Source organism: Sinocyclocheilus anshuiensis, unplaced genomic scaffold (assembly GCF_001515605.1).
Source record: "Sinocyclocheilus anshuiensis isolate Anshui unplaced genomic scaffold, SAMN03320099.WGS_v1.1 scaffold3505, whole genome shotgun sequence".
NCBI lineage: Eukaryota > Metazoa > Chordata > Actinopteri > Cypriniformes > Cyprinidae > Sinocyclocheilus > Sinocyclocheilus anshuiensis.
In genome coordinates this window covers 44,505-68,123 of record NW_015554331.1, presented here as the reverse complement: position 1 = coordinate 68,123, position 23,619 = coordinate 44,505, and the positions used below count along the sequence as shown (strand labels likewise).

Here is a 23,619-nt window from a genome sequence, read left to right as displayed (position 1 = left end):
TTAAAAAGTAGGAATGGGGGGGGGGGTTTGTTCCCCCTTGGCTAGGGGTGGGCGATATGGCAAAAATATAATGTATTTTTTTTTATATCACGATTCATGATTTTATCCCGATTCTTTGTCATGTTGGTTTTTCTATTTTGCAAGCTGTTTGAGCATTACAGCCAAACTAATTTCCCTATTATAAAGACAAAGCCTTTCAAGGTGAGAAAATATAAAAAAGTATATTTTAAGATAAAAATCTTTGTTCTAATTTTTTAATAACAAAGATAAAATAATGACAACGATACACATTACAAATACACATAATATACAAATAAAATAAACCGTGTTTTATTTTCAGATATAGGCTACAATAGGTGTATTTAGCAGGAGCATTCAAAAAATTTTATGAACAAATATAAAAATAAAACACTATACATTAATATAGTTGTTTTAATAAGAATAAAAGTTTTTCAGTCAAGAGTAGTGAGTGATTTTTCTTTTTGTGTTTGGTGTTTTATTAAAAGAATAATTCACCCAAAAATTTAAATAGGCTAGTGTTTTATTTTTATACCTTCATTTACTCACTCAAAAGTTGTTTTAAACCTTAATGAGTTTCCTTCTTCTGCTAAACATAAACGCTATTTTGAAGAAGGTGGAAAACCAAACAGTTGTTGGTCTACAGTGACTTCCATAGTATTTTTTTTTCCTACTATCAAAGTCAATGTGGTCCAGCAACTGTTTGGTTACCCAGATTCTTCAAAATATCTTCTTTTGTGTTCAGCACAACAAAATAAATTAATATAGGTTTGAGACAACATGTGAGTGAATAAATAATGACAGAAATGTAATTTTATGGTGTACTATCCCTTTAATTACAGTCAGCAGCATGTAGCCTACTGTCCCTTTAAGACCGGCACGCATCTAATATACAAGCACGCAGGCTGCAGCTGATAGAATGTGCACTGCACGATACAACGATATTTATTCAAAAGCATATCGTGCTCCCCTCTGAAATAATGCCCCTCAAAATAATCCAACTGAGGTGCGTAGACCAAAAAAAGTTTCCCAAAGGTGAAGAGCTTCAAAAAAGTCTGCACACTCAAACATCAAAGAGTCACAAGCCAGATGAAAACAATATAAGCAATTTACTGAGTGAAACAAGGCAAACGTTTCGGTCACATGTTGACCATTTTCAATGCCAAGCTAACAATGTTAGAACTAGGAGCCATCTTAATTTGAGGAATCACATGATAATTAAAGATATCACATGATCAATCAGGACACACACTGATCCCAAAAAAAAATGCTGAACTCCCTCGATGCTGAAATATATAACCTACCTATTCAGTAGCAGGGGCGCTGCTACGGTTTCTGGGCCCCCTGAGCAGCATATCCACTCAGGCCCCCGTGTTCAGGGGTGGGGGGCTGGTCCCCCCTTGGTAAAAATCGTGTTCAACGGAGGTGGTGGGGGGGGGCCACCTCCGTTGTCGGGCACTTGGAATCGTCCCAACTCCCCCACCAACCCCCTCCCCCCTTACGGCGCCTGTGTTCAGTAGTAAGGTTATTTCATTACTAAAATAGTCACAGGGCACATTAATAACAATTAAGTTTCTGTGCTCCTGAATATGTGTGTGCGCAGTGCAATCGCTCATCTGTGTGTATGTGTGTGTGTGTGTGTGTGTGTGTTTGAATGAAAGTAGCGCATTGACATGGAACTGTGAATAAACTGACTGGAACTACCTGTGCATTACACGGTTTTGTTGGACACCTTCCAGCCAATCAGAATCCAAAATTCAGACAGACCACGGTATAAGAGGTACAAGAGAAAAACTATACTACAGACTATGATACAACAACTACAATTTTGTAGTTTTTTAATAATGAAAACTGGAATAAAAATAAAAATGCTAAGTTACGTTTTCTACTTTTTTCAGAATTTAAGCTTTCTTTTTTTAATGTTTATTTTTTCCAGAAAGTTTTTCAAGTACAAACAGTACAAACTCTTTTTTGTTGTTGGACTTTTTATAATTCAGATTTAGCATCACTGGGCATACCTGGTTTTGACCAAGTTAAAGCGTTCAATCTGAGAGATTGGCGCATCAAGATTGGCTCCTCAATGTCACCTTCATGAGACAGACAGGGTTCGGGATCAGCACACACGTTATCTTCCTCTGGCTTTTTTCCATTGGATTCAGCTGGCTCTGCAGTCGGTTGACCTTTCAAAAAAAAAACAAATATCCATATTTGACAAGCTATCTAGCACAGGCAACAATACATTCAATTTGCTATGAACCACCAAAATAGTAGTGCAGATGTGTGTGTACTTCCATCTTTGATTTTAGCCAAGTGCTCCTGCATGAGTGCATCAAACTTTTGCCAGGAGCTTCTATTCTTTTCAGAAGCACTTAGCTTGTCTTTGGATCCTCTAAAATCTGTTACAGAATGTGGGATTTTAGCGATCCTATAAGATCATTAGCAATCACACTATGCGAAATGGGTCTAATAAACTTGGGTTCGATATGTGTAGATTGCACGAAGATGACACCTATTGACTCACAGCTACGATGCAAGCTTTTATAGAAGAATAAAACATCAGCAGCATGTGCTTTGGTAAACAAATAAAAGTTGAGTTGCACAATGAATTGCACTTTGTCAGTAAGTTTCTTTATGTGTGCTGAAAAGAAGAGGAAACGGTGAAAGAGTGCGGTGAAAAGATCTTGAGGTCAGTAGTTTTTTTTAATCTCATGCTGCATTTTGTTGGTTAGTCAGCACACAGATCATACAATCATGTTGTGAGGACCAGGCCTCTCTCCTCTTTCACTGTCGTAACTCCTCCTTTTATCCTTCCGGAGCTCCTCCGTGGGACTCGAGACCGGTGAGTGGTGCAGGTGTCGCTCATTATCAATTACTCCACCGGCCTCGCTCCGTTCCCACGGCTTTCGGCCCCGCCCCCACTCGTCACACATGTTACATATCTGACACTGTCAGAAAACATCAGAGGCTATCTTTGGTCTCAAGACTGTGCCAAAATTGGCATCTTTGATCAACTCTCACTGTATGATGTAGTGGGGGTGTAAATCAGAGAGGTTATCATTATTCGATACAATATCGATTTTCATAGCCAGCGATTTGATATTTGCAAATACTTCTAAAAATTTTGTGATACGATTACGATTTGATTCAGGGGTATATCTATTGATTTATCAATGTTATTATATTATGTGCCTAACCAGTGACATTATTAACTCACAAATGCATCCAAGATGTATATTGTGAACTTTTATCTAAATTGCACATTCTGCAACCTAAATGGGTGTATTTGCTACATTAAATAGATTTTTAACCTTATTATATGCATGCATGATCTTTTGTCAGTTTCTGACTCAAATTTAAATGTATATTTAAAATATGTTAATTTAAACAACTTCAATAAGAATAATATAAGATAAATACAAAATTGTATTTAGAATTAGAAAATTTAAAAATAGAGAATGGTGTAAAAAACTATGTATTTGCATGCATCACATTATTGTGCTGTGTCCCCTTTAAGAGACTAAGAGCGTTATCACTTCACTCATAACGCTTGCTACGTGATGATGACGTAGAGGGACTACGTGACTGTCTAATTAGAATGTCTCAGTTACACATGTAACCTTGGTTCCCTGAATAGGGAACGATATGCTGCGATGGCGTCATCGCTATGGGAAACACCTCCAGTGTGACGAATGTCTGAAGCCCTTATACCATCACGCCAATTCATTGGCCAATAGCGCTTAGCACTGCCCCGAGCATACGTCACATTTGCTCATGTGCTCAAATGCTGCGCGCTATTTAATCAGATTTCCACACAACGAAGGAAACGCTATTGAAGGTACGGGAACGGCCAGCATCGCAGCATCTCGTTCCCTATACAGGGAACCAAGGTTACATACGGAACAAAGACGTTCCCTTTCATAGGTTCTCTCAAAGCTGTGATGGCATCATCACTATGGGAATGCTATACCATAATGCCTGACATACCTGAAGATAGCTGGAAGACCGAGGAAAGAGTCTGCTCAAGCAGATAAAACCCGGGAGCCAGACGCCATCCTTACATCCAGACTGTATAACTTGATGAAAGTGCTAGGAGAGGACCAAACCGCCACAGCACAGATATCTTCCAAAGAAGACCCTTTAAAGAAAGCCTGAGAAGAAGCCATTGCTCTCTTTGAATGAGTATGCACCCCTAGAGGCGAAGTCAAACCATGTACCTCATAGGCCATAGAGATAGCCTCCACTATCCACTGAGACATTTTCTGTTTAGTGACGGCAGCTCCTTTGTTTTACCACCAAAACATACAAACAGCTGGTCAGATCCAAGCCACTGATCTGTGCCCAGACATAGACATAGATCTTCAAGATCACTATCTGACCCCACATCAGCAGGGGAGAAAGCCTCCAACCACCTGCTGAAAGCGAAACTGAGTCGAAGCAACCTTAGGAACGTACTCAGGCCTAGGTTTCAGTAAGACCTTAACCAACCCTGGGGCAAAGTCCATGCAAGAGGGGCTGATAGAAAGAGCCTGCAGATCCCCAATTCTCTAAAAAGAGGATAGGGCCACCAAAAGAACCGCCGTAAGAGTCAAAGTTATCTGACACAGACTAAAATGGCTCAAATGGATGGTCTGCCATTCCAAAATGATAGATAAGTCCCAAGAAGGAATCTGTGCCCGGCGGAAATGGCCTAAGCCGTCTCAACCCCTGCGTGAAGTGGGAAACCAGAGGGTGACGTCCAACTGAAACACCTCCCATGGCAGGGGCCACTCCCTTAGAAAAACAACTCTGAAGAAAATCCAGTATCGAGCCTACAGGACAATGGACTGGGTCCAGATTGTGTTGCCTACACCAGGAGGCAAGAGCTTCCACTTAAGGGCATACAAGTGTCTCATGGAGGAAGCCCTAGAATTAAGAATAGTGTCAGAAATGTCTGCCGAGAGACCGGAACATATTAATGCACTCCGCTTAGAGGCCACACCCATAAATCTGGATGGGTGTGCCAAATCATGCCCTGAGCCAGACTCAGCATGTCGTGTCTGAGGTGAACCTCCCAAGGAGGCTAACAGACTGACCAATTCCAAGAATCACATCTGAGTTGGCCAGAGCGGGACCATAAACAGCAGACGTTCCACTCTGACCACCCGTACTCTGAACAGAACCGCTGGAAGCAAACCGATCGGCGGGAAAGTAAGACTAGTCCTGGGTCACTCTAGGGACAGAATGTCCACACCAGAGGTGACAGAGGAGACAGGGAAAACCAGGGCGGGTAATGCGTAGTCATGCTCAAAGCAAACAAGTCCTCTTCTACAAGACCACAGCCACGTTTGTCCGTCCTGATCTAAATGTGACAACCACTCAGTTGGGGTAAAAATCAATTGAGAGCCAGAAACACTGCCAGAATCTCCAAACGGTTTATGTGATTGCGTTAATACCAGCCAATTGTCAAGGTAACTCAAAACTCAGACACCCTGGAGACACAACGGGGTCACCATAGAAGTTGGATGGTGTAACCAAACGACAGACTGATCCTCCCTCATGAGGCCCAGAGACACCGGAGTTGCGGGAAAAACCTCTGAAACAGGAAATAGATGCTAAAATCAGGCAAGCCTGCGCCAACCACAGAAGCGGGAGCTTGGATGCCGACATAGACCCTGCACCAACAGCTTTAAAGCTATCCTCTCGAGCTCCCAAAGCTAAGGTGCGGAGACCGGTCAAAATCAGTCTGAAACACAACAAGCCGTGGAACAGCTGACAAAGAGGCAAACACACTTATAGTTTACCCACATTGATTCAAAATTTCCTGCTCAATGTAACAGCGGAGTGGACGAGAACAGAGTAATTAGTCATGCAAATCACCGCTTGGTAACATGAAGAGTCCAACATTTATTGCGCACAATAATGTATGCCGCAGTCACATAATGCAGCCAGTCATGTGAATTCGAGTGTTGGTAGCATAAGCGCCGCATCAATCACATGAAGTAGGCTGACCATGGTGAACATTAATAGCTTTCCATAGAAAATACTCGAACCTGATGGGGAAATGGATGCTGAGGAGGAAAATGTACAGCAAGCTGACTGGGAAGATGATGCACATTTGAATAATGTCGGACTGTAAACGGGTTCGGGCTTTTAAAAAGCTGTCAATCAAAATGTACTTGTCGGGCTCGGGCCGAATTCTGTCACGCTCAGGCCCTGTCGGGCCTAACTTTTAAGGCCCGATTACAGCTCTATTACACATAAACTCATTACACAGCAGCTCAGCTCAGTGCATCTCATTTGGGATGACAAGAATAATAATTAGTCATGTAAATAGTGTTGGTAGCATGAAGTGCCAAAAACCATGTTCAGGGTTCGTATGGTCATGAAAAACCTGGAAAAGTCATGGAATTTTAAAACAACAATTTCCAGGGCTGGAAAAGTTTTGGAAAAATAAATTGACCCACTAAGTTTTGGAAAAGTCATGGAAATTTGTTTCACAATCTCTGTATATTTGAATATATTTTAGATGATAATATTGGTTAAATTACAGTAGTTAACGTTCGCGCGATCCGTCACGTGATCTTCTCTGCGTGGGGTAACGGCGACTCGCAGTTGCAGCTAGTATTGTGTAGTAAACTCACGCAATGCCAGGAAAATGGCGATTTAATAATGTATGGCTTCATGATGAAAAGTATAAGGGGTGGCTTGAGAAAGATCAGGACCCGGGACATTCAAAATGTACACTGTGCCGTAAAACGTTCGACATTTCAAACATGGGAGAAGCAGCGCTGTCTAGCCATGCTAAAGGTGCAAAGCACCAGTCTGCTGCTGCAGTTGCATGCTCGACAACTCCCAACCCGATCACCGGCTTTTTCACCTGTGTGACTAATGTGACACCCGCTCCCAGCTGCGGTGCTTCCCTTTCATCCACTGTAAAACAAGGGACCATTTTGAGTGCCGTGTCCAGAAACGAAACCCTAACTGCAGAGGTACTGTGGGTGCTAAAGGTGGCTAATTCGCACTATTCCTACAAGTCTTGTGAAGACACAGGCCAGCTTTTTGAGACTATGTTCCCAGACAGCAAGATAGCAGCCAGCTTTGCATGCGGTGAACGCAAGTGCTCATATTTATGTACTTTTGGACTGGCTCCTTATTTTAAGAAACTGACTTTGGCAGATGTATCGAAGCAAAGCGTCTATGTTATACTATTTGATGAAAGCCTGAATCACTATTTACAGTCTAAGAAGTTAGACATGCATGTCAGGCTATGGAACGGGTCCGAGGTGAAGACCAAATACATCGGCTCAGAGTTCATGGGCCATTCATCAGCTCAAGACATCGCTGAGAAAATGAATAACTTACTTGCTTTCAGAGATTGAAATCAAGAATCATGTCCAAATCTCAATGGACGGACCGAACGTTAATTGGAAAGTATTCGAAATACTCCAGAAGCAAGTGCAGAAAGATGCAGGAAAGTCACTAATTAACATCGGTTTGTGCGGGTTGCACATACTGCACAATGCGTTCAGAGATGGGTGTAAATCCACTGGATGGGAAGTTGAACACGGACTCTCTAGCTTGTATTGGCTGTTCCATGATTGCCCTGCCCGTCACGAAGATTTTAGGACAGCAACCGGTTGTAAAACGCCCATGCTTAAGTTTTGTAAGCACCGGTGGATTGAGAATGTCAACGTGTCAGAAAGAGGATTGCTAATCTGGCCACATGTCAAACAATATATCGAGATGGTAGAGAGAGGTTAACTACCCAATCCAAAAGTAAAGTCATTTGATGAGGTGAAGATGCGCTGTGCTGATCCTCTCTTCCCAGTAAAAGTGGGAATATTCAACAGCATTGCGAGAGAAATCGACCCCTTCCTCACCATGTATCAGTCTGACCAACCCATGCTGCCCTTTCTCTCCGGTGATATGTACAAACTGATTAAAGGTAAGGACAAACATGGATTGTGTGATTGCTAATGATGTTTAATTCTATACACTGCCGTAATTAGAAACGCACACAAATATAATTTTTTTTATTACAAAAATAGAAATACAATTTATAAATATTAAATTTTTTTTTTTAAAATAGCACGTTTTTGTGTTTAGAAACGTCAGACGCAGGGCAGTGGAATGACTAAAACACCGTCTAGAGACGCGTTTTTTTTAAAGAGCTATGAACTTTAAAAAAAATAAAAATTAAGCGACACCTACTGACCAGACCGCAAAGTTTTTTTTTTGCCAAATATATTAACTTGAGCGAGGCGCCAGCACGATCACTTATTATTATAGTTATATATAATTAATAGTTAAATTAATATGTTATTACTTTACTATTATTGTTTAGACCATTTTATTGGTCTGTTTTTAGCTAACAGTTCATGTAATGTTCATTCTTGTAATTTAATACATTTATTGATAGTTAAAAAAAAATATTACAAATGTAAGTTGTTTTTAGCTCAAAAGATAAATGTGTAAATTTAATGTGGCTTGTAAATTTGCAAATTAAGTTATCAAACTGAAAAATAAAATCACTTAATTTTAATTTTTCACAGGCATCATGGGGCGATTTCTGAAGGAAAAGCATCTGCAAGAGGCCACATCCACTCTAAAGCTCCTCCATGTCCCTTTTCAAGACAGCAGTCTGCACAAGGACAGTTCTCAGATTGATATTGGATTTGCAGCAGAAGCCACCCTGAACCAACTCAAGTCTTCCAAAAACATTTCAGAAAGGCAGGGACTAGAGATTAAGATGGACTGCAAGAAACTCTTGATCACACTCCTTGAGAAGTTGCTAAAAAAGGCCCCAGTGCATCACACGTTAGTGAGAAGCATGCAGTGCCTTGACCCGAGACGCATGGCTGAAAGTAAGGTACTCTGCGTAACTCAGATGAGAAGGATGTTGCACATACTTGTTGAAGCTAAACATGTAAATGAGGCAGCGTGCGACAATATCCTTAGAGAGTTTAGAGTTTTGTGATTTGGCTGCTCTTCAGGTTAAGTTCAGGGAATTTGACCCCAAAACCGCTGGAGTGGACACATTGCTGTATGAGACAATGGGAACAAAACCATAATTTTCCCGAGTGTGGGATGTGGTGAAGATTCTTCTTGTCTTATCACATGGGCAGGCAAGCGTCGAAAGAGGTTTTTCAATCAACAAAGAATTAATAGTTGAGAATCAGAGGGAAATATCTCTGGTGGCTCAGAGGCTGATTGTTGACCATATCAGATCTGTAGTGGGCGTAACCAAGGTGGAAATCACAAAGGAGCTGCTCTTTTCAGCTGCAGGAGCCAGGCAGAAGTACCATGGGTACCTGGATGAAGAGAAGAAAAAGAACAGCAAGCTGTTGACTTGAAGAGGAAGGCCCTCACAGATGAGCTGGAAGATTTGAAAAAGAAGAGGGCTAGGATGGAGGCAGACATTTGTGCTCTTGAGAAATCAGCGGATGAATATGCTGAAAAGGCTGAATCTTCAGGCAATCTGACCTTAATCACCAAATCCAACAGTTTACGCCGTACTGCAAAAGAAAAGAAAGCATCTCTGCTCAAAACTGAAAAACAGATTGATGAGAAGCTTTCAGAAAAAAAAAAATAAACAGTGTTGATTGTTTTTAGGGGATGTAGAATTCAAATAAAGATGTTAACTTGTTAAATACAGTTATTCAGCGAGGTTAATTTATGGGAGTTAAAGTTAAGAACAATGTTGCTGGACACTTTTATTTATTTTTTTGTTTAACATTGTTGCTTCCTATTGATTTGTTAATTATCTACCATGGATTACATTAATCCATTTCTAAGGGGTTCTCAGGGTTTGATGTATTATGTTATGTTACTGTGTTACTGTGCAAGTGTTATTTAAATAAATGGTTATTTTGTATTCTAAACTTAAACTACTAAGCTTGTCATTTATTTTAGTAAAAATATGCTGTGGTAAAACATGGATTTTTCTTCTTATTTAACATGTATACATAGGCATTTCATGAAACATTAGGTCATGAATATTTACCTCAAAGTCATGGAAAAGTCATGGAATTGTATTGGTAAAAATGTGTACGAACCCTGCATGTTGCACGACAAATGTGTGTTGCAAAACTCCGCAGAGCCAGCTCATAGAACAGAGTCCTCTATTTGTTCCACCTCAAAGCAGCCGCGGAGGTGAAAGAATAATAATAATTATTAGTCGGGCAGACTAGTGTTTGGTAGCATGAAGCACCAAAAACCATACTGCACGACAAAATGTCAGCTGCGGAACTCAGAGTCCATGCCTAAAAGCAGTCACATGAACAAGAGTTGGAAGCATAAGCGCCAAATCAATGTATGTGCCTTCATTAATGCAGTGCAGCAGTAGAGAGAGACAGAAAAAGCCCCTGCTCACTCTGCTGCCTGAATCACTATGGCATTAGGTGTAAAACAGCTTGCCATAGGAATTTACTCTAGATATTTGAGCTGGCCCACTCATTTGTTCCAGCTCAAACCAGCAGCGGAGCTGAAATAAATATTATCAGCCGGGCAGACTAATGCTTGGTAGCATGAAGTGCCAATACCATAGTGCATGACCAACATCTGCTGCAGGACTCCTACAGTCTGCGCCTAAAAGCAATACACGAAACAAGAGTTGGAAGCACCAATTCAATTGCACATGCCTGCATTAGTGCAGTGCAGAAGCAGAGAGAGAGAGAGAGATGGGAAAAACCATCTGCTCACTCTACAGCCTGAGCCATTATAAATATTATCAGCCGGGCAGACTAATGCTTGGTAGCATGAAGTGCCAATACCATAGTGCATGACCAACATCTGCTGCAGGACTCCTACAGTCTGCGCCTAAAAGCAATACACGAAACAAGAGTTGGAAGCACCAATTCAATTGCACATGCCTGCATTAGTGCAGTGCAGAAGCAGAGAGAGAGAGAGAGATGGGAAAAACCATCTGCTCAATGTACAGCCTGAGCCATTATAGCATTAATGTTAAAACAGCTTGCCACTTAATGTTCCAGCTCAACGCAGCAGCAGAGCTGAAAGAAATATTATATTAGTCAGGCAGACCAATGCCCGGTAACATGAAGCGCCAAGACCATGGTGCACGACAAAACATCTGCTGCAGGACTCCTCAGAGTCCGCACCTAATAACAGTACACAAAACAAGAGCTGTAAGCGTAATCACCAATCCAAATGAACGTGCCTTCATTAGTGCAACGTAGCAAGCAGAGAGAAAGATAGGAAAAACTGTCTGCTGGTTTGGTTCATTTACTGCCTTGTTATAAAAAGTGTGGCTGTCACCGTCATGGAGAGAGATGTGTAGGGGAGACACTTGGCAATATGGCCTTGCTTGTGTATGTTTTAATTGTGTGTTTAGAATAAAAGTAGAAAGATGATAACACTGCCTCCTGCTGGTTTGGTTCGTCTGTGCTTCTGTTCACAGAGACACTCGGGCTCTTGCGGTGTATGGGACGCGAGTGTTTGCACTCCCCACCAACCAAATTGAGAGTCTTCGAAGTGTATATTGATATAGTATACTCTATAACAACAACCTTTAATCATAAGAAAATGCCATCAGATAAAAAAACGATTTTACTCACTGGTTGAGTGTGGTTTTCATCCTCCGTGCTGAAATCTCTTCGATTGTGTGTGTTCGAAATCTCCCTTAGGTGGTGATAGCTGTTTTTAATGCCTGATCAAAAGTTATTGCAGTAAAGAGTGTTTTGATTGGTGGATTAAAAGCTCACCGCGATTGGCTGAACGGAACATCCTCCAAAAAAAGGTATTTATGAATCTTAACCTACCAGGAAGCCCTCAAAAATACCGCACACAAATTCAAAGCAGTCCACGCACATCTGACGATTTGCAAATGCAGATTAAACGATCCATAAATACATGTAACATCATTCATAAATGTGTGATGGAAATTAATTAAAGAACTTGATATATACATATTTGTGTAAACATTTTAAATTTATTTAGGTAAGATGCATTTGTGTGAGCATTTGGGGAAATATTTATGCTTTTACTTGTGTATTTATGAATTACGTTTTGAATTTACGAATCGGATTTTGTAAATGTAAATTGTGCTGTGCATTTATGAATTTTGTTTTGCAAATGTGTTATTTTTGAGGCCGATCTGGCTCCATATCTGCTCACTCTACAGCCCGAGCCACTATGTTATAGCTTTCAATAAGAATGCTCGCTATAAGAAATACTCTTATACGTGAGGTCATCCACTTATTTGTTTCAGCTCAACACGGCAGCGGAGCTGAAAGAAATAGTAATTTGTCGGGCAAATTATTGCTTGGTAGCACAAAGTGCCAAAACCATAGTGCACGATAAACATCTTTAAAATTAATTCCTCTCGCATTGTTTAATAAACACTTGATCCAGGGGAGGGAAAGAGCAAACAGGGATTTTATATCCACAAACTCGCCCCTTAACTCTTTTGTAGTGTTAGAATAAAAAATAAAAAAAAAAATTTTATAACTTGAAGGCAGAGTGAACTTATCATCCATAGTGGTTCTCATTATACAGTCATGGAACATTCATTACACATTCAGGGAACCAAGGTTACATACGTAACCGAGAAGTTCCCTTTCATATGTTCTCTCAATGCTGCGATGGCATCATTGCTATGGGTTATGCTCGGTAGCTCATGCGATACGGTGTTGCACTTGGGTGATGAAGAGCTCTGGTATGAACCTCGTGAAACAACGGTTCGACAAAACAGCTCAAATCCGCATAAGGAAGTTAAAAAAGCATGGCTGCATCAGCGAATACGTTTAATGCATGCTACAGGTTCATCACAGACTCATGATGAAACAGGTAGAAAGACCGCTTCGTGGCCTATATCTATTGTTGTATCCTTAATAATCGGTGTTTTGTAAGTGTTGCGCTCTGGGCTCGCTCTTTTTCTGAGGAAGGAGAGATGTTCGTTCAACCCCCGCTGTTCCAGTTCTGCAGTTGCAGAGGCACCGCATGAGCTGGATGCTTGGGGTGACAGCGATGAGCTTGAGTGTACGGAGAGTGAGCGAACGGGATCCCCCTTTCTCTCTCTCGCTCTTCCCTGGACCACATGCGTTCATCAGAAGAGTGCCTTGTGAGTCCGGTGGTTTAGTCAAATCTGATTCCGCTCCGGAAGATCGCAAATCAATTCTTTTGGCTGCGGATTAGATGATGCATACTCTACAGCGGCCTCAGACTCTCAGGAGCTTGAAGGTGACACGCTGTAGATAAAAGCTAGGGTTAACCGCCTGGGGTCGGCAAAGACGCCGGCGGGAGCACTTGCATATTTTCCAGAGAAAATAACTTAAAATGCTCCATCACTTTTGATTGGACACATAAAAGTAATGCATCACTTGAATCTGTAAAGGGTCTACTTTTATTTGTGTATGCTCACCATATCAACTAAATTTTGTGCTTTTGTAAAATAAAGAAAACAAACGGTGTACTCTCAGTCTTCACCGTCTCCGCAAACTGCTTTTAGAAACGCGTCATTAAAATGAACTAAAACTCTGCGAATACTTTACATACAGACATGAGAAATATATCTATAGAAAGCTTGACATGTCTACTCTTAAATTAAGTAACTCTTACCAAAAACAATAATTCTGTGATAAAGTAATCTGTATGATACCAACAACAGGTCCAGTTTTTCCGTCTAAGCTCATCTCTAATTAGATCACGCCCACGTGCTGTTCACGCTATTGATATTACAAATCTTCACGTGAAACACACGACATGTAAATGCCCACATCACTGCCATAAACAAAGCAGCAACATGTGCATCTCGGATACTTTTCATTTTTGGAAGAAGACGCTGAGAGGAATAGGCCTGTATTTACCTCAGAAGACGCTGAGAGGAATAGGCCTGTATTTACCTCAGAAGAAGACGTGCTGAGAGGAATAAGCCATAATTTACCTCAGAAGAAGGCACGCTGAGAGGAATAAGCCTTGAATTTACCTCAGAAGACGCACTGAGAGGAATAAGCCTTGAATTTACCTCAGAAGGCACGCTGAGAGGAATAAGCCTTGAATTTACCTCAGAAGGCGCGCTGAGAGGAATAAGCCTTGAATTTACCTCAGAAGACCCTGAGAGGAATAAGCCTTGAATTTACATCAGAAGACGCACTGAGAGGAATAAGCCTTGAATTTACCTCAGAAGATGCACTGAGAGGAATAAGCCTTGAATTTACCTCAGAAGATGCGCTGAGAGGAATAAGCCTTGAATTTACCTCAGAAGATGCGCTGAGCGGAATAAGCCTTGAATTTACCTCAGAAGACACGCTGGGAGGAATAAGCCTGTATTTACTTCAGAAGAAGACGTGTTGTGAGGAATAAGCTCTGTTTACCTCACAAACAGAATGCCAGCACGGCTTGAGCCAGCGGAGGAGATCTTTTATGACAAGTAAGTAATGTTTCTTATTGGCATTAGATAATGTGTTGTTGTGACATACTGTAAACTTGAATGCATTTAGTTGGACTTTTCCCAAACTATAATTCCAGACTAAAATGTGTGAAATCGAGTGCAACATTTTGAAATATGAGAGGCAACCTTTCATCACATCTAAATGTTGTACGGTGTGAGGATGGTTTTATGTTCTATAAACAATACGATATAAAAGTAATGTTTAGATGATCTGTATGAAACCAAGGACAGGTTCAGTTTTTCCGTCTAAGCTCATCTCTAATTAGATCACACCCACGTGCTGTTCACGCTATCGATATTACAAATCTCCACGTGAGACACACGACATGTAAACGCCCACATCACCGCCATAAACAAAGCAGCAACATGTGCACCTCGGATACTTTTCATTTTTGGAAGAAGACGCTGAGAGGAATAAGCCGCTGAGCGGAATAAGCCTTGAATTTACCTCAGAAGACACGCTGGGAGGAATAAGCCTGTATTTACTTCAGAAGAAGACGTGTTGTGAGGAATAAGCTCTGTTTACCTCACAAACAGAATGCCAGCACGGCTTGAGCCAGCGGAGGAGATCTTTTATGACAAGTAAGTAATGTTTCTTATTGGCATTAGATAATGTGTTGTTGTGACATACTGTAAACTTGAATGCATTTAGTTGGACTTTTCCCAAACTATAATTCCAGACTAAAATGTGTGAAATCGAGTGCAACATTTTGAAATATGAGAGGCAACCTTTCATCACATCTAAATGTTGTACGGTGTGAGGATGGTTTTATGTTCTATAAACAATACGATATAAAAGTAATGTTTAGATGATCTGTATGAAACCAAGGACAGGTTCAGTTTTTCCGTCTAAGCTCATCTCTAATTAGATCACACCCACGTGCTGTTCACGCTATCGATATTACAAATCTCCACGTGAGACACACGACATGTAAACGCCCACATCACCGCCATAAACAAAGCAGCAACATGTGCACCTCGGATACTTTTCATTTTTGGAAGAAGACGCTGAGAGGAATAAGCCTTGTATTTACCTCAGAAGACGCTGAGAGGAATTAAGGCTAAAAATTCAGCTTTGAAATCGCAGGAATAAATGACATTTTATAATATATTTAAATAGAAAACCCTTATTTTGAATAGTAAAAATATTTCAAAATGTAACTGTTTTGCTGTACTTTGGATCAAATAAATGCAGGCTTGGTGAGCAGAAGAGATTTCTTAAAAAAAAACATTAAAAATATTACTGTTTAAAAACTTTTGACTGGTAATGTAGCCTATATATATCACCATGTTTGCTCTGTCTTTGTCCGATCATTGTATTACTCACGTCCATTTGTTTTCTCGTGCAGTTTCTGCTGTCTCCCGTTTTCCTGCATTCCAGTTTCCTGCCACTGTTTTGGATATTGCACCCATGACGTCTTGACTCTTGTGTTGTTTATTTGTTTGTTTGATACTAATAAACGGTTTAACTGCACTCACAATTATTTTGTTATATGCTCCTTGCATACAGGCTTTCTATACAAAAAGTGACTTAGACAATTTAAACCAATATATTATTTTCTGTGAATGAGTGAACAGAATAATTTTACATCAATTTGAAGCAAAAACTCTAGGCTACAAGATCCAGTTCTCAAACGTCTTGTGAACAAATGTTTTGTATGTGTTTTATGGCCTTATTCAAGTTATTTAAAAATTGTAGTGTTTCACGAACCACACATAAACATACAGTGTTATCAGACTTTAGCCATTTAAATGTTTATAAGCAACTGAAAAAAGCACAAATGTCAGGGCATGTCAAAACTTCTCCAGGGCCCAAAAAACACCCTCAGACCCCAGAGGGTTAATCTCTCATTCATGAGATGAGCGCGTTGCCGTGTACCAGCCATTAATTTGTCTTTCTAGCTCATCTTTCTCACTCTTTCTCTGCTGAATGAAAGCATGAAAAGCAGCCAATCACAGAGTGAAATTTGCTATTTCTCAGAGTTTTTATTCTGATGGTATTATACACTATTCATGTGATTCGATCGGGTCACTCGCACCGGTGAGTTGGTGTGGAGTCAGTGTGGAGCCCTGCATATATAATACAGGTATCGATTTTCTTACGTGTTCTTTCGATGCATCGTATCATGTGACATTTGAACAATGCATCGATCCATATCATTACAACCCTAACAACAAAGGACCATCGTTTGGGAGCTATGATCATAGAAATCATCACGATTGTTTCAACATGGTTTCATTTGGGACAGCAGAAAATCGTGCAGGGTGAACCCGGCTAAAATTCAAGATTCCTCTCAGCAAGAGAATGTATAATCGCTAACAGTCTTTTAACAACTTTTCACCACATCTATCTCGGGCCTAACCCTAACCGCCTGATCTATGGTCCGACTTTCTCATGGTGCTTCATAATGATGGTGCTAATATGCTGGAAACTGTTCTCATGGCTTTGCTGGATGGTGTCGATGTCCTTCTAATCTTTTGAATTATTCTTTAATGATCTTATTTAAAAATTTTGCAGCTGTAGCAAAGACTGCATCATGCAGTTCTGAATATGACAACCATAAATGTTTGGCTCTTTCTACATTTGGTATTTTTTTCTATGAAGCAGACTGTGGGGAAAGGCTTGTTTGTGTTTTGTTGATGTTCCTGGTGTGGTGTTGTCTACTCCAGAATCAATGGACCTCATTCATTAAACATGAGCAGAACAAATTTTTGTGTGAATTGTTTGTGTAAAGCCATTCTGACGTAATTTTTCAGATTCATCAAATAGTTCAACATAAAAGCTGGTACAAAAAGAATTATGAAACAGGCCTTTAGTCCCTAGTGCTTTTGAGTTTATCTATATCCCATGTTTCTCGTGTTCCTTGATTTTTTAATAAATATTAAACTGCATTTTGATCTGCTTCCCTGCTTGCCTGGCTCAAAGGTTTGAAGGATGAATCAAAAGATTCATTTACGGATGGGAAATTACTCATGCCCGGAACATAGAGACAGCAGTAATAAAATAAATAATATTTATTTAATTAAAATAAAGTAATGAGGAATGTGTCGGCCAGCGTATAGTAAAAGTACAGTTTTGTTATTATAAAAGTATTTGAGTATACCCACCTTTAAATCTACTTTTCAAGTACATATTTAGATAAAAAATACGCAAGTAAATGTAACAGTAAATGTAGCAAGTTGTTACCCATCTCTGATGAAGTATCATCTTTTCGACATAAGGACAGTACTTTGACACAGTGACCTCTGATAACATAATGCTTTAGATTATAATGTATAAACTTGTATTTTCTGTAAAGCTGCACTGAAACAATATGTACTGAAATTAATTATGATTTGACAATGTGATCTCATGAGTATTTGTGTATATTTACCTAAACTCTGGTTTTATTACACATACTTTTATTTACCTTTTCATATACATACATTTACATTTAGTCATTTAGCAGACACTTTTATCCAAAGCGACTTATAAATGTGGACAATTGAAGCAATCAAAATATTTTTTATCTATGAAAATATGATCAAAATCCAGCTTGCAAAATAAACTTCCAGAGAATGTATCGGTGCAGGTGGTTTATTTGAAATGAGAGCACGACTTACTGAATCATACACTGAATACATACAATATTGATGCATTAACCACACAAAAACATAAATTATTTACATATATGAACATGCATGAACAACTTTACAGATGTAAAAATGTGTACGAACTCCAGTTAATGAATATTAAAATCATGGCATTAATGTTTTGATTCTATTCTACTATAATATCAGTTACATGATTTCAGTTGCATTAAATGCAGTTAAAGGCGGGCGTACACGGTGCGATTTTTGCTGTCGTAAGAGTCCTCAGAATCCATATTTTTATGAATGGCGCCAAACGTAATGCTTATGTCAGAGTTTGTAAAATCGTAGTAAATTCGTGTCGTGTGTGACTGCCTCCGTACGATTTTCGGATAAACTCAATGGTGACATGTGCCAGAGCTCACGATGTTCCGACCTTCAGATTCGCACCGTGTACGCCCACCTTAAGTCATCTAATGAAAACATTTAGCTCTGTGACTAAGCTTTTATACTTTAACACCTTAACATAAATAATATTTCTGTAATTGTTTAACCGTTATTTATCATGTGGCATTCATTTTATTTGTCAAGAGACACAAAAGGCGTTTTCCCAGTGTAGTCCTATGCTGTGACTGACAATAGAACCATGTAATACAGCAAAAGCATTAAATGAATTCACAAAGGACATCAATTTTATCTTCATTCAATCCATATGATTGTGAAGAACTATTATACAGTACTACGGAGAGCTGAGACACATCATTTGGGATACATTCGATGCAACAATTTTTTTACATTTTCACAAAAAACATTGATTACACTTGTCTGTATGTTATGTAACTGTGCATAAATTACTATGGGTAGCAGAAGTAGGATTGGTGGCTCAAAATCTAATTTTAGTGTTATGTTGTTAGTTAAAATGTAATTTTCCAAGACATTTTATTATTATTATTATATACACGCACGTGCACATATACACATACATGACATATATATATATATATATATATATACAAATAATGATATTGGCTAAAAGGATTGTACATATTTCACGTTTTAGTTGTAAAAACATACAAATGTTTGCATTTAAATATTGCCAACATCAATCCCCAAACCAACATCAATCCCCAAACCAAATTTTTATTTTTTGTTTGTAGAATAAACCGGTAAATAATGATCTATCTCAAAATGCTGTTAACATAGATTAATAGATGATAAGAAGTCGTGTACCTGCATTACGAGCCGCCGTTTCAATGCGTGCCAGTGTCTCTGCTGAAGGCCCTGAAAAATGTGCTTGTTTCATCGCCATCATGTAGGTTTGTATGTAGATCATGTAGGTGGGTGACACCTCTTTTATATCCAATGGACAAAGAGCCTGGTGTTGTGCTGCCCGTCGTGATTGGTTGAACTAGCCAATAGGGCAGTTACAGTTATGGAAGCCCAGCCTCCACATATATATAAAGAAGTGAAAAGGAACATGATTTACAAATATACACAGTGCAATACCTGTATGTAGTGCTGCAAATATATTATATTATAGCCGTATATAGACATGTTCTATACTGAAAGGCAACATTGTTTATTTTATGGAGAGTTGTTGTATTGAATAAAGTTTTCCTTTCTTTTTCTTTCTTTCTTCCTTCCTTCTTTCCTTGTACTGTTTCGATTGTGGGATCAAAATGACACTGTGGTTGTAAGTTTGTACAAAATAAAAACCCTTCAGCTGTATTTCAAACTGAAATTTAAAGGCAAGGGTGTTAAAAAGGTGGCAATACAAATGTATTCAGAAACACTGTACAATCGTATATTGTTAAATAACATGACCATCATTTTACATTTTCTGTGTCCTCTGATGATTTAACATTTACAGTTGAAGTCAAAAGTTTACATTCACCTTGCAGAATCTGCAAACACACATACCCCCGGCTCTAACTGAGTCCCTCGGTTGTCCTCAGTGTGAAAAGATGAATATCAAAATCATACAGTCATTGTTGGAAAGGGTTAAAATACACAAACATGCTGAAAAACCAAAGAATTTGTGGGAGCTGAAGGATTTTTCTGAAGAACAGCGGCCAGTTTAACTGTTCAGGACAAACAAGGGACTCCCAAACAACTATTACTAAAAAAAATAAATAATAAAAACCCCGCTGTGGATCATTCAGGTAACAACACAGTATTAAGAATCGGGTTGAACAGAGTCATTTTTATCAATTCAATGATTATTTTCTCTTGTGGACTATATGTAAACATATTTTATGTTAAATATCTTATTCAGGTCAGTACTAAATAAACAATAACATGCATTTTGTATGATCCCTCTTATTTTGGTAAAATAATTGACATTTTGCAGATTCTGCAAAACATTTTAAACTTTTGTCTTCAGCTTTATATAGTGTGAAAACATACTTCCATGTATTCATGAGTGCCAAGCCAATGGTTTTACCTGAATAAATAAATAAATAATCACATACAAATAAATTATGAATTACTTTAAAGTTTATTGAGCCAAAACATGAGTCACATGAATTCCTGTGTAAATAAAAGTTTTTACATGCATGTTAGTTACTTAAGAATCTAAAAGTGTAACCAACACTTGCTAACATGTATTTAAAGCTGTCGTTATTCACACGTAAATTCATGTGACTGTCATCGTAGTTAAGGTTAGTTCTTTATTATTTATCACCTGTGGTTTTTCTGTATCAATAGACCCAATTCATTATTTTACAGGTTTTGCAAGTTAATTCGAAACCTTTAGCAATCATCTACTGATTTTGTTGTTCCAAACGTGAATGACTCTCTTTCTATGGAACTGAAAACATTTCAGTTGTATTTCTGTGTGAAATCTACTTTTTACATTTCCACAGAAAAATGCAGAGGTATTGGGCAAGACACATGACCTTTGTTCATTTTATGTGTCGTTTGCCTTAAAGATTTGACATTCCTAGAGGTGTCTAGACACGTCAGAAGTCTGCAGGAGCTTCCAGTGCAGAAGAAAGTACAGACATAGTGCAAACATACATAGGAATAACAGTAGAGATGAAATATAACACTAATATAAGAAAAAAATTTAAATTAAATAATGCACTATATACAGAACTAGAAGTATAGAGAATAAATGGTAACACTTTACAATAAGGTTGTATTAGTTAACATTAGTTAATGCATTAGTTAACATGAACTAACCATGAGCAACACCTCTGTTCAGCATTAGTTAATCTTTGTTAACGTTAACTCGCATACATTAATGTATCTATTAACTTTAACAGCGCAATTAGTTAACATTAGTTAATGCATTAGTTAACATGAACTAATGCTTGTACATAGTCTTAATGTTTTAAGGTTAACTTACTGTACATAATTACATTAGTTAACATAGCACTTGACACACTAAGGGTGAATATTTCTAACTCACCATCTTACCCTAGAGGTAAAAATGCCATTGTGTACCTTATCAGTATTATTTAATAATAAGGCATCGACTTGAGCTGTAAACATAATTCTGAAGTGGAAACCATCTGAACATTAACAGAATTAACATGACTTACTATTAACAAAGCATTTATTAATGGAATTTGTGAACCTTATTGTAAAGTGTAATCTATTTAACATTAACTGATGTGTTACTAGCATTTGTAGGTTCGGTACAAATCAGTCATTATTAATTTTACTGAATCTTAAATGAGTGAAAGCCATTCATCGCTTACATTTTCAGAACCTTTATTACATTACATAACTGGTCAACATTGGCAATCTTTGCCAGCACAGAAAAATACAAAACAAAACAAAAATTTTAAGAACAAAAACTTGTTTCTACACAGAAACAAAGCATGTGCAGCACTATCAATTCAGGCCTAAACAAGGAAAAATACATTACTGGAATTAAAGTTTGCCTGGACAGAGCTGAGACATGCTTCATTCCCTCATTATGGTTCCATTGTGGTATATATTTACAGTCAGAAATGCTTTGCTGGTGTCTCCTCCTCCTTCGTGAATTTGTATTTGTCTCCCAGTACAGATGTCGCGTGTTTTGATATTCCTGTAGTATTTGCAGATGACTGCGTGCCAAGTATTTTATGGATGCTGAAATCGGTCAAACCGAGAAACCACAAGGAGCTTTTATCGTGTACGAACATTTGCTGTTCAAAAGGGGGGAAAAGGCAAGATATTAAGATATTAATAAAGAAATATATAAATAGATACAGGGTGACAGTTAGAATTCACTCAATGCTAAACGCCACACGTAGATACAATGTAAATAAGATATTATATTTGCAGTTTAGAGAACTTCACTGATTAACGGAACATTGTGAGATTGCGATAAATTGAAATGAGTGACAGCTTTTTAGTGATTATATGGAAGCGCTATTTGCTCACTTTTTTATGCTATAATCAATTCAGAATTTGAATAAAAGTTTTGTCTTACGTGCTGCTAACAGGATCAACGGCCACAAATTAAAATATGTACATGCAGCAAGTTAAGGAGTGACTGAAAAAGCAGAATGGATGAGATGGAGGAAAATCCATACTGTAAGTTACTGGTTTAGACACTATTACAAGAGAAAGGTCAACCCTCTACATTGCGAGTAAATCACTCGCAAATGCGACTAAATCTTACAATGGGCGACTAAATGATATCTAACATTAGCCACTGGGTAATATATTTTTAGATTTTACATGCCAGTATGTGTGTGAGAGGCGTTCAACACAGATTTTCACTCGATAAACACGCTGACCGAGCACTTGAGAGTTTCGCTCTCCATCAAGCGATCTGTACTATTTGGATGCGCTCAATGGATCATGTCATGTACTCAATGGATGCGCAGTATGTAGCACGCAGCGCACCTGTATTTGACGTACCGTAAACTAGTGTGAAGGAGCACGACTCGCCCTCGCTTCACTGATAGCGCTGTGTTTCTCACACATGCAAAGAGAGAGAGCGAGAGTCTTGCATACCACGCTGAATCGACACGCTACATGTAAACCATATTCTTTGTTGTATTTTCCTGTCAAAATAACAGAGTTCATTTAGAATTATTCAGCTTTTAAGAACAAGCAGAAGATATGCCGGTTTCTCGGCAGTATGACCAACAATATCGTAAGATATTAAGATCTTAATATCACCAGTCCTAAGTTCAGTTAAAATGACAAATATGCATTCATTCATGGTTACCAAGTTTTAGTTCTAATCACTATGTGTAAAATAGTATATCAGTCTGGCGAGTAAACAAAAAAATGTACTAGCCAATGGCGATTATATTGCCAAGGTGTGCGTAGAGGGTTGAAGGTATAAACAGAAAATCACAACATATGTTGGACGTGATCCTTATGTTATGAAGAGAAGCGATTTTTCAACTAAACTGAAATACTTGCCTGCCATCGGAGCGGTGGATATAGGCTAAGCAACTAACCCTGACTGCAAACAAGCTATTTCGAAAGTGAATCCAGCATTTATATATGGGATGGGGGATATATGTCACTCCTAAACTTGCTGCATGTACATATTTTAATTTGTGGCCATTGATCCTGTTAGCAGCACGTAAGACAAAACTTTTATTAAAATTCTGAATTGATTATAGCATAAAAAAGTGCACAAATAGAGCTTCCATGTAATCACTAAAAAGCTGTCACACACTTCAATTTATCGC

The 23,619-nt window shown here is 38.7% G+C and overlaps 1 protein-coding gene across 1 annotated transcript in view; it reads right to left on the bottom strand.

The window, feature by feature from the left end:
- The window catches only part of LOC107671382 (arachidonate 5-lipoxygenase-like), a 53,072-nt gene extending 45,479 nt beyond the window's left edge, over nucleotides 1-7,593 (bottom strand). The window contains exons 1-2 of the mRNA XM_016464297.1: nucleotides 7,511-7,593; nucleotides 5,495-5,740 (exon numbers count right to left, since the gene is read on the bottom strand). Of these exons, the coding sequence (XP_016319783.1) occupies nucleotides 5,495-5,740; nucleotides 7,511-7,593 (329 nt within the window). The remainder of the gene's footprint in view (nucleotides 1-5,494; nucleotides 5,741-7,510) is intronic.
- Between the last annotated feature and the right edge of the window lie 16,026 nt (nucleotides 7,594-23,619).